General features: G+C 35.7%; 1 protein-coding gene across 1 annotated transcript; it reads right to left on the bottom strand.

Moving 5' to 3' along the window:
- Window positions 1-6,797: 6,797 nt before the first annotated feature.
- syt8 (synaptotagmin VIII) lies at window positions 6,798-13,857 on the bottom strand. Its single transcript, XM_053484369.1, has 9 exons — window positions 13,615-13,857; window positions 12,233-12,536; window positions 11,759-11,925; window positions 11,568-11,663; window positions 10,072-10,233; window positions 9,699-9,866; window positions 8,477-8,594; window positions 8,243-8,376; window positions 6,798-7,403 (listed from the first exon to the last, which is right to left on the bottom strand). The coding sequence occupies exons 2-9, from the start codon at window positions 12,507-12,509 to the stop codon at window positions 7,164-7,166; spliced, it is 1,362 nt and encodes a 453-aa protein (XP_053340344.1). The 5' UTR covers window positions 12,510-12,536; window positions 13,615-13,857; the 3' UTR covers window positions 6,798-7,163.
- Window positions 13,858-15,340: the final 1,483 nt, after the last annotated feature.

Genomic DNA, 15,340 nt, shown 5'->3' on the forward strand with positions numbered 1-15,340 from the left:
GCGGACAACTGACCTCATACTGGCGACACGCTGGGGATGATGGGAAATGTAGTCCGGAGCTGAATGGCGGCAAAAGACAGAGCTTTTCCGGTTTCCGCTGTTTGAAACACGGCCATTTTGGAAATTCCACATTAGCAAAAATATCTAGGCATTACATCTCTCACACACACACAGTATACAGTATAGTACATAGGTTTAGAAAGGTTGTTTCCTGGGCCCGACTGAGACACAATTTCATGCCGTGAAATAACCCAGGCCCTCCTGAACCACAGACAACCTTATCTTTTCCCTTTATATATACAGTGGAACCTCGGATTACGAGCTTAATTCGTTCCGGAAGTGGGCTCGTATTCCAAAACACTCGTAAACCAAATTAAATTTTACCATAGGAAATAATGGAAACTTAAATTATTTGTTCTACAGCCCAAAAAAATAAATACATAAATATAATTAATACAAAATATAAAGTAAAAATAAAACAAATTAACCTGTACTTTACCTTAAAAAATGTAAAATTAAACCCCGACAGATAAGGGTTTTCGTTTGTGCATGCAGTGTATGTGTGTAAAATGTGTCCGCGCGCGCGCGCGCACACACACACACACACACACACACACACATTAACGGATAGACCGTTTTAAAACCATTTAGTCACACTCACGTGAGCGCATACTAACAGGATCACTGCTGTAAGTAAAACAACAACAACAAAAAACAAATTAAACAGCTCCTCACCTTAGAAAACAATCGCGACAGAGAGAAGTTTGTGTGTTTATTTGGCAACCTGAGAGGAGGGGGGATGAAGGGGGGCTCGCTCGCTTTTACGGCCCCCTTCTCTCAGGTTGCCAAACAAACACACAAACTCTCTGCCTTACACACACACACACACACACACACACTCAAAAACACTGCAGGCACCAAGACCCAGCAGGGGAGACGATAGGTCTCGGCTTTACAGCTCCCCTTCTCTCAGGTTGCGACTGTTTTCAAAGGTGAGGAGCTGTTTAATTTTTGTTGTTGTTGTTGTTGTTTTACTTTACAGTAGTAATCCCGTTAGTATGCACTCACACGAGTGTGACTAGCGATGTTCCTTGCTAATTTTTAAACGGTTTTAAAAACGGTCTCTCCGTTAATGTGTGTGTGTGTGTGTGTGTGTGCACGCGCACACGCACATTTCACACACACACACACACACACACACACACAGCGCGTGTGTGTATTCACCCAGCAGGAGAGACGATTACCTACAATTTTGCTGCAAGAGAGAGAAAAACCGTTGGCTCACTTGTGATGACGTAACGCTCGTTGTTAAAACAAGAAGCGCATGCGTGAAACATGATACTCGGTGCTCGTTAACTAAGACAATGCTCGTTTTTCAAGTAAAAAATTATTAAAAATTGTTGCTCGTCTTGCAAAACACTCGTAAACCACGTTACTCGTAATCTGAGGTTCCACTATATATATATATATATATATATATATATATATATATATATATATATATATGGAAACAAATTAGACCACTGCAGTATAATCAGTTTCTTATGTTTTTTTTCCTACAGGTGCATGCATTGGTGAGATAAACAGTTTTGCTGAGAAACTTTTCTCCTAAATTTAAAATATAACTATTGTTATTTAGAGTGTATACTTAAAGCAAATGACATCATCACAACACATCAGAATAACCCAAGATCATGCAGTATTTGCAGAGCTTTAATAACTCAAATAAAATAAAATGCAAATTATTTGTTAAAGTTATGTTCATGCTTTGGCTAAATAAATAAATCAGTATTTGGTGGAATAGTAACCCCAGTTTGCAGTTACAGCTTTCATACATTTTGGCTCTCCATCAGTTTGTCACATTGCTGTTGGGTAACCTTATACACCACAGTTTTGGAGTAAACTGCAGTGATCTCTTATTTTTTCCAGTGCTATAGGCCTATAAAAGTATTTTTTTTTGTACCTTCCACTTCTGCTCTAGCATTACAAACAGAAATGTCTCCACCATGAGCAAAACAACTGCCTTATTGTAATTTCAAATTCAAATTAAAATTTTATTTGTCACATACTGTACACAGTCATACATAGTACAATATGCACGGAAATGCTTAGACAACTAATTTCCTTAAAATAAAAGACTAAAGAATAGGGAATCATTTAAAAAATGAAAACAGAAGGGTAATTTAACTAAGAAAAAATAAAATAAAATATAAAATTAAAATAACATAACTGTACAGTACAAAATATACAATATAAGAAACATGGAAACATTTAAAAATATTACAGACAGCTGTACAGCTATACAGAATATACAATATAGGAAAAATATATGAAAAATATAGAAAAATAAGAAACAGCTGTACAATATACAATTTGATTGTTCAGAATCTAAATAAATAAGTACTTATTTTTCTTTATTTTTAAATGTCTTAGATACTCAAATTAGCAAAACAATAAATTTCATCCAATATGTTATAACAAATGCTTTTTTCCTTACTTTCCCTCTCCCTGTTTCAGTCCCTGGCTGAATCTGATGTGTGATCACTGCACCAGAGCGAGTGCTAGGATGACTGTCTCCACCTTAAGTCTTAAACCTCACAAATGAGCAGACACAATCTTCGAAAAGGTAAAAATTAGAACAATAATTACTACACTATGACTAAATATTTGTTAGTAACATCAGACTTTATGACTCATTTTCGTCCATGTCTGCACTATAGCTCCTGTCTCCATGCTCCCTTCATACCTATATAAAAGAATGTGATATGTGGTGTCTGATAAAATACTCATGTAACTTTACAATAAATAATATTAATGTCTTTTAGCATATAGTATTTTAAGTGATGATAGCGTGGCGCTACATCTAATATTTATTTTCAATTTAGCTTCAGATAATACTACAGTCATTTACAGATGAAACTGAGCCCTGAATAAATCTGAAATTGTGCAACATTTTATTAATGGTAGTATTAATAAAACATGTACTTTTTCTAAGTATTGCTACATTATATTCACAGCACCATTTTGTACCTGATGGGTTAAATTCCCATCCAATGCCCAAACCCCGGCCACTGGATGCAGTATGCACTTGTATATCTAATGGGGATCCTGTTTAAGCCATACAAAGATAGCTCTTTATAACATTTTCCTATTCATTTCCCTTACTGTAAAAAGCTCTTGCTTCATACTTATATTTATATTCAACTTACAAAGTTTGATTTGACTGAAATGAGAGTTCAGTGTGTTACAAGTGTATCTTGCTTATAAACCGGCACTTTTGTTTAGGCTTCTTATAAAAAATATTTTTATAAAATGTTTTCTTAATAGTTTTTTACTAGACAAATAAATGACAAGCACAACAGAGGTTTAATTAGACAAAGGTCACAACACACAAGATACATTTTCGATAAATAAAGATGGTATTTTGATGTGCAAACACTATAGATGATTAATCTGCACCGAAAATAGAACAGCTCATGCTTCTTTGTTAGTTGATAATATAATTATGTTTGAAACAGTATACCTGCATTTATAGACCACGGGGCTTCTTTAAATAAAATAAAAAAGATTTAAAATAGATTCTTTAAAAATAAAATCACAGCACAGAACAAATCCAGAAAGAAACAAAGTAAATACTCAACATTAACTGTTTATCTATTTGCATACATACAGTATCACAACATATAATGTTACAACTAATCTGTTATACATACAGTATATGTAATAACTTTTCACTTACCTTTGGTCTTGTTAATGTATTGTGAGATTTGAGAGATAGAGCTCAGTGTGTTAGTGTTAGTGATCATCAGCCGCTTTTGTGCTCCTCTGGTTAATTGACCTGCTGCTCAACTCTCACGGTTTCCAGGAGACCTTGGCTCACCAGTGATGTCACGGTCTGAGACAACAATAATCCTCAATAACCAGAGCGTCTATGTGTTCTTTGTCCAACTTATTTAATCATGAAATACCCCTTGAATGGATGGGTCTACAGCCTGTTGCTCCATATACTGTACTGCTTTTACTGTTAGTTTGACCCTCTTAGCAGAGGACATAATACTTATGTACTACCTTTTTTGTTATTTGTTTGCATATTTTTAACTTGCATGTAACGATCCAATACGGTGTACGTACAGTAAGTGGTCTCTTACGTACATACGTGGGTAGTACAATAATCCTATTAGCTATTAGCATTTCAAAGAGACGGTCCCTGCATCTCGTCCTTTCTGCTCAAGACAAGACATAAATCATTAAAGACTACTCTGCTCATACAGTATGAGTAAGAACAAGATGGAAGGTGGAAAAACAAATACACACACACACACACACATGCACAGACATAGAAAAAAAGAGTCAGGTGATCATCAGGTGACTAAAACACAAGGGGCTGAGAACAAGAAGACACTAAATAAAGGGCAAAGGTATATTAAGGAAAATATACCTTAATTGAAACTAAGAACAGAAGCAGATCAGGGATTCAACTTCATTTAGAAAACAAAAAATAAAAAGCACAGGACAGGATGGCATTTAAAAAAATATCTGATCAGTGTGAACAAAAGAATGACCTCATCATTTGTGCTAACGGTCTGTAATACCTGGACTGCTCAGTAGTTAAGCTGCTGGACCTTTGATTGTATGGTAATGGGTTAAAACCTCAGCACTATAAGCTGTCTCTTTTGGGCCCTCTTCAAAAACATGCTCAGATGTACAATGAGGAAAATGTAAGTGGCTCTGGATAATGGTGTTTGCCAAATGCTATAAATGTAAATGCACTACTGTATGTAAGGGATTGAATCAATAATAGATTTATCAGAGATGTTGTTTTAGGTTGTTCTTTGAACTGGGATGGTTATGCTTATTTTACAGGTGGCAGCTTCCTGACTAGTACATCTTTGTACATAATGGTATCTGCTTTCCATTACTGACTGAATGGATAAGAATAAACTAACTAAGTTCACTATTTGGACGGGAAAAGATGGTATTTATATTCACCTGTTGTAGTGAATATCAGCATTAGTCAAGCACAGTTAAGTGAATGAATCTGCATTCTAAGAACTCTACTTGTACAATCTAAGTATTGCATTGGAACATACAAATACATTACAGATACTGTATCAGATCGCGAGGTCTACATGGACACCAAGCAGCTCAGCTTAATTTGTGTCAGCCTGTTGTGGTCCCCTTCGTAGCAATGTCTCCCTAACAGTCATGTTGCTGTGTGAGGATCACGGCTCTGCCGTGTTCACAGCATGAACAGGACGAACTCTTAAGGTCACAACAGCTGAGTGCAGGCTTTGATGCTGCAAGAGTTTTTTTTTATTTTTTTACTTCTTATTGAGTATTGAATTCAAATTCATATTAAATTTTCTTTTAACAAAAAAAAAATCGAGACATACAGTACATCATAGATACCATAAGATTAATTTAAAATACCAAAAAAAATTATTTGAGATTGATTTCAATTAAATAGAATAGAATATACTGTGGTTTTCTCCGGGTACTCCGGTGTGCCGGTGTGTGTGCCCTGCGATGGATTGGCACCCTGTCCAGGGTGTACTCTGCCTCCTGCCCTAAGTCTCCTGGAATAGGCCCGAGGTCCCCGCGTCCCTAAATACAGGATAAAGCAGTATAGAAGATGAGATGCTGAGTGAGAATATACTGTATACACTAATTGTCCACTTTATTGGGGACACCAGAACCTGATCAGAAGGCAATGGCACATTTCATAAAATCTTCCAAAACAGGTCAAGACCTTCATTTAGTTTCAGTTAGTTCACATTAAACATCAGAATGTGATCCCTGTGAGTTATAACCATGACATGTTAGGTATTGCCACATGATTATTTCAGATACTGGACGTCTCTTAGGATTTTCACACATAGCAGTTTCTGGAGGTTAAACAGAATAAAACAAGAACAACAAAAGATGCAGCCAAAAACATGTGGTGAAAGAGGCCATAGAACAATGACTGGCCGACTGGTTTGAGCTGATAAATTATGATAACTAATAAATTACCACTTTTTACAACCAAGAGGAGCAGATAAGCATCTCAGTATACTGTACATACTGTATTAAACCTTATAGGCTACAACTCACTAAAGCACAAAAGACCAATTACCAAACTTGGACAGATGATGATTGCAAACATGTCACCTGATCTTTTCTCAGGTAAAAAGTGTTAAATTTTAAGTTTTGAAAAATCTGTGAATATGCAGTCTCAGATGGCTCATAGCTGATTTGATAAATGCATGAATGCATGAAAATCATGGACACCCAATACTCATCTATGCCTAGGTGGAATAAAGGCATAAAGAAATAAACTTTGGGCATCACATCCTGCCGTATAGAGTTCAAGATTGTTGATTCAGCCTCCAAATTTCCTAAATCTCAATCTGACGAAAGATCCATAGTTCTCTAAAGATCTGCCACCAACGCCACCACGGCACACCCCCCAGAGGTCTAGCTTAATTATTCTCTTGACTATGCTCATCAGGAAGAAATCCCAGCAATCTTGTAGCACAGGGTAGTGGAACAGAGGGCCTGAAATTTCATTAAGGTGGCCTAATTAAACCATATGTGTGCTGATGTGTGCGGACACTCTGCATACAAACCCTTAACCATTATTGCCGCTGGAGAAATTAACATGAATATGTGTTGCCACCAGAGAAATCAGCATGTTTGTGCATGATTGAGAGCAGTACAGATTAGGAACATGTCCAAAGTTAATGCACATAATAAAACATTGCATGGTCAAAGAGAAGTTTGTGAAAGTAAATAGTTTTTATATGAAGCAGAAATTACTGATTTATTACATAAAGGACAATCATCTCTCTCGCTCTCTCTTTAGTATTTTCCAGAAATAATTGCATGAAAACTGTACTGGATTACACAGATATCTTCAACATATGTCACACCACCTGTGCAATCATTCTATGGATAGAATTCATAAAAGCAATATATTTTTAGGCCATAATCTACAGATAAAGCTTAAAATAAAGTCATTTGTTTCCCTTTTACATTTTTTTACCACTTGTATGTACACTCTTTAAAGAAAAGCAACATAAGTTTATAACCTCAAAACTTTGAAATTTCTAATCAAGAAGAAAAAATCAATTGATAAAAACAAATGTCAATTTGAAAAAGAGCAAAACATAGTGATGACATTTTCAGAAAGTCTTATTGATGAATGGGATCCTCAGCGTGTGTTTGAGGGCCAGCGTTGTGTCCACCTGTTCGGCTGAGAGAAGTGTATGCCACTGTGCCACTGGCCTGCGTGGGTTTGACAGCATGTCTGCCCAGTGCCGCAGCTGGTTTCCTGTAGCATCACATCCCAGGAAGATTTTTCCAATGGCATCGTTCCTGCTCACTTTATCATGATCCCACACAGAGATCACCAGCTGGACTCTCTGTAAAGGCAGAGTGAATAGAGGAAACATTTATTATCAACTCTAATTGCACAAAAAAAACTCTTAAGCAAACTCGTAAATCAAGACTACAATAAAAACCCAAGCAAAAACACTGAGAATTGTAACAGGTAACAAGAAGACTTCATTCTGAACAGAACATTGCGTGTGTGCGTGTGTGTGTGTGTGTGTGTGTGTGTGTGTGTGTGTGTGTGAGACTATGAACAGTTATGCTTGATTAAACGTGTGGGAACTGGATATGTTCTGTGTGATTGCTCAGGTGGTGGTCTGTAATAATTTCTTGCCTGGTTCAAGAGTTTGAAAAATGAGTGTGTGTCTGCAAGCCGTGATGTGATTAATGAAACAGGCTTTGTGTTTTGATTGAGACTGGCCATATTATAACACTTACAAGGAATACTTCACAAAAAAAAACAGTGCATGGCCAAATTAGTCAATCTAAATAAATACAGGAAATATAAGGTGATCATCTTCAAGACAAAAATACTTTCTGTCAGTATTTAAAAACCTGCAAAAAATTTTTTTTGGTTGTTTTATTTTGTTCCTAATCATCCATTACCATGGAGAAAGGCAAAAACAGTACCCTTTTTGTTCCCTTCACAAGTTAAAAAAGCAGTAAACTCATGTTTAAAAAAATTCTATTCAAGGAATCACATATTAACTATTTTTCTTTTAGTTTACTCATTTTCATTAAGAGGCAAAAATTTCTTTGTTAATAATAAAATTGCATGGATATTAGTAAAAATTGAGGCATGGAAAATTCTTCTGTATTTCAAGATCATTTGAAAAGGAAAAACATAGTGTGAAGTTTGCAAGTGACGCACCTGAATCTGATCGAATGACACATCAAATGTAAAGGATTCATTGAAGTAAGGGTTCAGTGTTTGTTTCTTCACTGAAGTTTTCTTTCTCTTCCACTTCTTCTTGTCCAGAATCAACTGGATTTTAACATATGGATCTAAAGTACAGTTAATGATAATGACCCATTATTGTCGTTCAGAATAATAATGTTGTTTCATGATCAGTTTGTACCTAGGGGTAGGAGTATCCCAACTAACCTGAAGAACCTCCAAAGTCCATTTCCTTTAAGTTCTTGGCCTCCAGAATCACCACGGTGAGCTTACTTGCAGTGGGGACATAGCGTAGGGAAAAACAAATCTCACCCAGATGTTCTTGCTACAAGGAGGTGCGAGATTTATATTAATATTTGACTTGATCTCAGATAATAAGATTTTGAAAATGTACTGTAAAGTGTAACGCTGGTATTGAAGCTGGTTTTTATAAATAAACTACCTACATCAACAGAAAGAAGCAATTTGACTAACAAAAAACCACAAGTTTTTAAAAGTTTGTTTTTTCACTGAAAAGCAGTCCATGGAAATGCAGAGGATCAATCGGTAACCCTCTGTAAAAAAAAAATTAAGGTTTGTGACCAGAAAACATCTGTATAATTGGGGCAAAGCATCTGACCATATGATCATATCAATAATGTAAGATATTTTAAGTATTGTCATTTTTGAAAATAACTTTTCATTAACAGCAATTAACAACTTGAACTTGAATTACAAACTTCAGAAGCATACTTAATTAAGTTTTAATAAGTAATTGTTTTATCTTAATCATATTTTTCCTGTTTTTTCTTTTTAGCTTAATTTTTTTCAAAATAATTGTATTTAATTTAAATATATCTTTTTACTGTAATGTGCTTACAGTCTGTTAGAAACTATTTACTGTTTATCATGATATAAAATATTTTATTCATCTGCTATTGACCCTATTCTAGAGTGATAGGTCTGTCAGGTAAGAAGAGAAATGCCTGAAACGTTGCACAAATCATCCATCATTTTCTGCCATTCCCCTTCTTACTCTGATTTTCTAGAATAGGGTCAATTTGGACTCATCAGGCCACATAAGCTTTTTCTTTTGATCCAAAGGCCAATCTTTATGCTTCATAGCAAATAGGATTTTTTTTCTGATAAGTCTCACAATTAATTATTTGACTCTTCTTAAAAAATATATGTGTTTTGGCGAGGCAGTGTACACTTACTTTAGAAATGTCTTGATTGTCTTATTGTGCTATGGTCTCTTTATATAACCTGCTGCTATCCCTCAGGTAATTAATCCTGACAGGCTTCTTATGTTTAAAATAAAACATGTTGTAAAGTACAATTGCTGAAATGCTTGGCTGAACCTAGATAGCATCTTCAGTCTTCATGAAAAATCTACAGCACACAGAAATAAATAAAAAAAGTCCTAAGCCTCAGTCTCAGCCTATTGTACCTCATGTTTTGACGGTGCACTCAGATTTCTCCATTCCTCAATAACATGATTCCAGTCTACTGTGGAGAGTTCCAGTCTCAGCTCACCTATCACATCATGTTTGGAGAATCTGTTGAAGTCATACACTTGAACCACAAGAGTAGACTCGCTGAGATCCTTCTGAGGAATCTAAGCACAAACGTCATATGCAATAGAGAAAAAGAAATGTAGTTACTTTTAGGAACATTAAATGGACTTATAAGTCTTGTAGGGATTATGATTCACATGCATGTAAATCAGGTAAATAAATCAAAAAATTAAATAAATCAAAAAATGTTGATTTTTTATTTATTTAGATTAGGACCTGCATGTGATACACTTGTGATTTATTTACCTGATACTTAAATTGCTCGTTGAACACTGGGTTCTGAGTTTTTCTGAACACTTTAGTCTCAAACGTCTTGGATTTTGGCCGGATGTAAACTTTTACATAAGGGTCAGGTGTTCCTGAATCCATAGCCATTAATTCTGCAGCTTCTTTCACTCCAACAGCCATCTTAAATAACATCAACTACATTTAGATAAACGTATTTTACAGTATATACACTATAAAAGTGTACAATATTTATAAATTTGGTGTGCAATTTACATTGTTTATCCCTACCAGCAAATTCGGACAAATCTCTGAGTGATAATATTTACATTTACATTTACATTTAGGCATTTGGCAGACGCTCTTATCAAGAGCGACTTACAAAAAATAATATGACTGACAATACTAGGAACGTTCACATCAAACCAGAACTAAGAAATTAAATTGACATTTATAGAAAACTTCAAGCACATGTTAATAGGAACATGATTGACAATTCTGGCAGAGGTGGCTCAGAGCTCACTGCAGCCAGTCCCATAAATATTCAGATTTTGAAAAGATTTGCACTACCGCTCAAATTTTGGGACCACTTTCTAACTCCATAGTCATTCCTGATTTTTATTTCATCCACATTGTAGAACAATGCTGAAGCCAACCTTTAAAATGGCTCTAATCTGAGGTGCTGTTTGTTAATTGGTTGAGGCTGGTTACTCTAAATGAACTTCTCCTGTGCAGCAGAGGTATGTTTTGGTCTTGCCTTCATGAGGTGGTCTTTATAAGAGACAGTTTAATTATGGTGCTTGATATTTTTTCAATTTTTATTAAATGGATGTAACAATAATGTTCTTGCAAGAACTTTTCCAGAAAGGCTGACTTAAAATAACATCTTCTTGTTGTTGTTGCTGTTGTTGTTGTTGTTGTTACATAATTACCTAATTCCATATGTGTTATTTCATAGTTTTCGAGTATTGTTATAGAATGTCAAAAATAAATCACTAAACAAAACCCAAAAAATTTGCATGTGACCTCAAACCTTTGAGCGGTAGTGTGTAACTTGTTACCAACTTGCTAAAGAGATGCTTCTGTTCGTGGGAACTGTCATAGAATCATTCACGAACACCACTTGCACATCACAGGAACTCGGCTGGGACGTATTGCCAAAACTCCCGCAGAGATCTGACCTCACTTCAAGAGATTTCCACATGTATTGGTCATTAAAGAAATACCTTGGAGGCCAGCATTTCAGACATGCATCAGGCAGTCTGATCATGTCTCTAGGGTAATAAGTAATCTTTCTACCTTGATGCCATCCAACTGGGATTAAGTGCATTAACGTGCTGTAGAAGGGGATTATGTGGAGAAATAAAGGTAGTTTTTATCCTTATAACTGTGTTCTGTAATTTTGCAAATGTCACGGTTTGACTTGAACATATTCAGACTTGCAACTGTACAATCTGCAGCTCCGGTCTCTAAATTAAGCCCACATATTCACAGATAATTAAACACATCAGATGGACCTCTGAGCGTGCTGCATTGTACTCCAGGGAGTACAGCAACTTCCCTCTAGGCTGGTTAAGTGATCCATACTCTGCGTCCCCCGTTTCAGGCGGCACCTGTCGATCAAATAAATCATCCAATTAGAAATTGACCACACCTCTAAACTCCGCCATGTGAGTCTAACTGAGTGTAAAATGTCCCATTCGCTCACCAAAGCTGTTGTACTGTTACCATTGAGTCCTTTCAGGCTGAACTTCTGATTCTGTTTCTTTTTCTTTTTCTTCCCTTTGCAGCAGCACTTTATGCAGCAGCACAGCACACAAATTAAAAAGACCAGGAGGATCAGGGCAATTATGGCATAGATGGCCCATTTTGGCACTAAGAAAGGAAGGATACAAAAGATTTATAAAATCCTTAATATTGAATAGACCGAACAACAAGGCTGGTGTAGCTGTAGGCAGCACTATGACATACATCTGAAGCATTAGGCAAGAGCACAGGCTGTAGGATTAAAGTGAGATAAACTTGCAACAAGTGAAAAGTGAGAGGAAAGAAATGTGCCCTGGGAGTGGAATTAGATACGTTGCATGGAACAGGTGCCTCCATCCTCAGGGAGGGAGTGACGAAGGTAGTTGATAGGGGGCTGTTAGCAGAGCTGGAGGGACAAATGTTTAGTAATACTTACATGGGATCTTGTCCAACAGAGAGGGCAGCCCGGGGTGGGCAGTGGTGGAGTTGGTAATCAGTGTAGTGCCATTGACAGTGACTGAAGTGACTGATGATGAAAGTACTGTGACTGAAGTGATTGACATCGAAGTTACTGAAATTGGTTTTGAAGTTGAGTTAATCGAAGAGGAATTTGCGGTGATTGAAGTTGAGTTTATATTGGCTGATGATGGAGCAACAGTAAATGCAGTTGAATTATTGCTGTTTTTCTGGGTTTGCGTAGAATTGTCACCCATGGCTGATGTGTCCAAATTTAAAGCTCACTGTAAATAAAAAGACAAACCTTAAGAAATGCAGAAGTCACTTGCCAAATAAAACCCCTGTGCAATACTGCTCTCTGATGGTTAAACATGCTAACTACACTTATTAAACAGAGATCCAAATCAAAGATGGATTTCTTTGGCCAACAAGGGAGTAAAAGATAACAAAGGATTTACAGAAATATTAAAAAAAGCCACTTATTTCCCGTGGCTTAAATAAAGTAACTGTAAAGAAGAACTTTTGGTTGTCGTGACAGATCAAACGTTAAGCCACCACCATAGTTAAACAACGGCACGGAATGTTGACAACTGATGCAAAGCTCCATTAAACTGGGTGTGCTACAGAACACAAAGATAACATTCTTTCCCAGTAAAATATATCCTTAAAAAATAGAGGGCTACAAGGCATGAGCAAAAGAACTGCTGTAAACAAATGCTCTATTAATAGGTGTTACATTTACATTTACATAAACCCCCAACAGTGTACACAACTATGTTGGGGTTATAAGTAGGCCAAAATACTTTGCAAGCAAATGATATCGAAATTCAAGACTGAATTTTTCTGACTACTGCAAAACTACAATTTTAACAATCCATCAAAACAACATAATTAAGAGGATGACTTTAAAAATGTTTTAATAAAACTTACTGTTGCCGAATCCTAGCAAAGGTTTCGACCAAGTCTCACTGCATTTACACTTCAACAGCTAATGGAGTGCGGAAGGAAGTTACTTCCCATGGCAAAGCCCAATCACCCCACAGACAAAACATGGCTGGTTAGCTTGTCAATGCTGGTAAGATTTTCTTTTTTTTTTCTTTATTTCAGTTGTCCCATTATTAAGCTCTTTTTGAAAGAGATTTCAGCTATCATCAAACCTACAATTTCTTCAGTTAGCATAATCATATAGACACTATTTCTGGCACAAAAAAAAACTTTTTACAATAAAATTTCTAAGGAGTATTTTAAACAAAGCCATTTTGAACACTTGCTGATGACGAGTGTTCCTGCAAGTACCGTATAATGAAACCCAAGTCACATCCTTATTATATAATGATAATAAAAATGCAGTGTAAAGCTTACCTTATTCTCTTTCTATTAGACATATATCTCCTATTTCTTCCATTTTATTCTGTCCAGACAAGACTGTAGAGTTCCATTCACACTGTTTGGCATTAACAACATTCCAAAAAAAAAAAAAGCTGGTGAAAAGTAACCAAGCCATGAACTTCTGAGTCACATGCCACACCTCATCTTCACACACTGTATACTTAAAGGCTGAGCTATGTGAGGTGGAACCTTGCAAGAACCTTTCAAGAAGGTTTCAAGATAAGATGACAAATAAGAAAGTGCGCCAGAGCTAAGAGGAAGTGCTAATGAAGATACAAGTGAATATCGTAAGCTAACCTCATCCGTGTTGTCACTGTGGGAGTACATGACACATTTGTGTTTCCCTCCCATATATTTGTGTTTGAGGAGGAAATATGGACAGAAACCAGTTCTTTGTAAATATTGTGCCTTGGCTCTGTGACAAGTAACTGCTGTAACTTTCTATATGCAGAATGTGTTGTACCTCACCAATATGGTGTACTGCAAAATATGTTTCAAGTGCCTACAGATAATAGAAATGGGATGAAGAACTTGGCAGTCAGATATCTTAGGATATTTGGAAGGAAGGTCTACACTACATGAACATGATTTCCATTAATGAAATTGTTTAATACACTTTAAGATTCTGCACAGATTACATTATTCAAGAATAACATAGAATAAAATATTACCAGAGGTGTCACCTTTATGTGACAGTGTGACTCAGCAGAAGTTACTTTACAGTACTTCATAATTATACCTAACGTTCAAAACTACAGGAGAATTTAATTGAAATATTAAGTTTTCTTCCAAAAGTACTTAAGGTACATATAAACCCAGAGCCTGTTTTAATAATCTTAATTGTTTCTGGCAATCTGAGGTGCCTCAGCCTATGGAAAGTGATCTTTTATTTTGGAAAAGGGAAGAGACTCCATCACTAAAGTTATGGCAGACAGAATTAGGTAATACACTTCATCACGAACGAAATAGATTCATTCTAAAGGATAAGCTTAAAAAATTCAAAAAAAATTTGCCAACCTCCAGTTTCTCAACTTAAAAGGATACACACTGCCTATGTAAATGAGAGCACACTCCTGGGGAAATGGGAAAGAGGAGTATGGGGTACACCGAAATGAGATAATAAGAAGAAGAAGAAGAAGAAAAAGTAAAAAAAAAAAAATTCTGTAATGTGTTAGGTATTTGCCTTATGTTTGAAAGTAGTATTTCTTCTTCATTTGTGGAATTATATCTAAAAGAAGCATGTGGGTTTTACTCAATATTATTTTTGGAACCAAATGCATTTAAAACTATTTTTGAAATCAAAATTTTACATAGTGGTCCAAATCTGAAAAACAAGCAGGTGAGAAAGAATATTAGCTTCAATCTAATGTGTCAATTCAGGGAATAATTAAGAAACAGAATTTTCCATGGCTCTAACAAATCAGTTTGTTATATTGCACAGTTATATACTTTTGTATTTTATATGTATATCATACTCATTATTACATTACATATATCATTATGTGATTGCATATATTATAAGACATATATACATATATACACATATACGTATATGATAACGCCTTTACAGACCAAAATGCTTAAGAGGTTTAGCCAGTTACATTATTATTATTATTTTTTTTTACCTTAAATAATATGTAACTATTTTAGTGACCTCTAACGAGAAACATTCAAATCAATTAAGCAGAGCAATAGGGTC

This window comes from Clarias gariepinus, chromosome 2 (assembly GCF_024256425.1).
Source record: "Clarias gariepinus isolate MV-2021 ecotype Netherlands chromosome 2, CGAR_prim_01v2, whole genome shotgun sequence".
NCBI lineage: Eukaryota > Metazoa > Chordata > Actinopteri > Siluriformes > Clariidae > Clarias > Clarias gariepinus.

Coding starts and splice junctions, on each gene's coding strand:
- syt8 (XM_053484369.1), bottom strand. CDS start 12,509: ATGGGTGACAATTCTACGCAAACCCAGAAAAACAGCAATAATTCAACT. Junction 9,867..10,071: donor ACGAGCAATTTAAGTATCAG/GTAAATAAATCA, acceptor GTTTGTGCTTAG/ATTCCTCAGAAGGATCTCAG. Junction 8,377..8,476: donor GGACTTTGGAGGTTCTTCAG/GTTAGTTGGGAT, acceptor ACTGTACTTTAG/ATCCATATGTTAAAATCCAG.